This window comes from Gavialis gangeticus, unplaced genomic scaffold, assembly GCF_001723915.1.
Source record: "Gavialis gangeticus isolate Ggan-Ray unplaced genomic scaffold, GavGan_comp1, whole genome shotgun sequence".
NCBI lineage: Eukaryota > Metazoa > Chordata > Crocodylia > Gavialidae > Gavialis > Gavialis gangeticus.
The window spans coordinates 4,676,760-4,677,815 of record NW_017729016.1 but is presented as its reverse complement, the minus strand read 5'-3'; the positions used below and the strand labels follow the sequence as shown (position 1 = coordinate 4,677,815).

The window sequence follows — 1,056 nt, the reverse complement described above, 5'->3', positions numbered from 1 at the left end:
TTCTGCTCTGAAACAGCTGCACGCCTGCTGCCTTCCTATCGGGGCTCAAGCGTGCAGGGACCTGACTTGTGCTGGCCCGTGAGGTCTGTCTGCCCTCGTCACTCCTCCATGCTGCATTAGCAGGATCAAGCTCCAACTGGGGACGTGAGCACAGGCCAAGTCACTGTATCACGTGAGCAGGCTAACTATCGAGTCTCGGGCAGGTGGTGTGCTGCCCCGGGCGGTTTCAGACACTGTTCTGGATATAGGGATCGCACTCTCGCTGGTCACTCGGGGCTCCCTCCTGCTTACTCGGTGCTGTACTGGGGATCCCCCTGGTCCCCACAAGTTCCCAGAGCCGTGGGATCCCCCTCCTTTCTCCCCCCCGTTGCACTGACCTGGTTTGCTCGTGCCTTTCTGTCCCCAGGCTCAGCACCGCTGTGGGCCTGCTTCTTCCACACCGAATTTGAGCTGAGGAAGCCCAAGACGGTCACGCAGGCCGACATGAAGGTGGAGATGCTTCCCGCCCTCACGGACAACTACATGTACCTCCTCATCGACGAGGAGACCAAGGAGGCTGCCATTGTTGACCCTGTGCAGCCCCAGAAGGTAATGTCTCATGGGGCTTCCTAAAGCATCCACTCCTGCCTCTGCCGGGGAGAGGGTACGAGGCTAAATGGACCATTGGTCGGACCCAGTACGGCACTTTCTATGTTCTTACGGGCTCTCGCTGCTGCATGAAAGGGGAGCCAGCCCTCACAATGCTGCCTGGCCCAGCCACGCAGGGAAGGGCGCTCACTTCTCCTTAAGGAACTGGCCAGAGACTCTCATAAATTTTCACAGATGCAAACAAGGGCGGTTTCTCATTGCCACAGAGATCAAGGGCTTCTTTTAAATCCCTTCACCAGCGGCATTAAGGCGGCTTTCCTTGGCTGTGCACAAGGGTTTCACAGGCTCTTGTGGCTGCTCAGGGTTCCCAGCAAAGCAGCGGGAAGGTGTGATGTATACACATCCAGAGTTCCCATAGATGTCGCTACCAGTATGCAGCGGCCCACTGGATGTCATGTCATTTTTTAT

General features: G+C 57.1%; 1 protein-coding gene across 2 annotated transcripts in view; it reads left to right on the top strand.

Moving 5' to 3' along the window:
* Positions 1 to 406: 406 nt before the first annotated feature.
* The window catches only part of HAGH (hydroxyacylglutathione hydrolase), a 15,880-nt gene continuing 15,230 nt past the window's right edge, over positions 407 to 1,056 (top strand). For both annotated transcript variants that reach the window (XM_019512720.1, XM_019512721.1), the window contains exon 1: positions 407 to 588. In XM_019512720.1, coding sequence (XP_019368265.1) covers positions 484 to 588 — 105 coding nt within the window. In that variant the 5' untranslated portion in view covers positions 407 to 483. The remainder of the gene's footprint in view (positions 589 to 1,056) is intronic.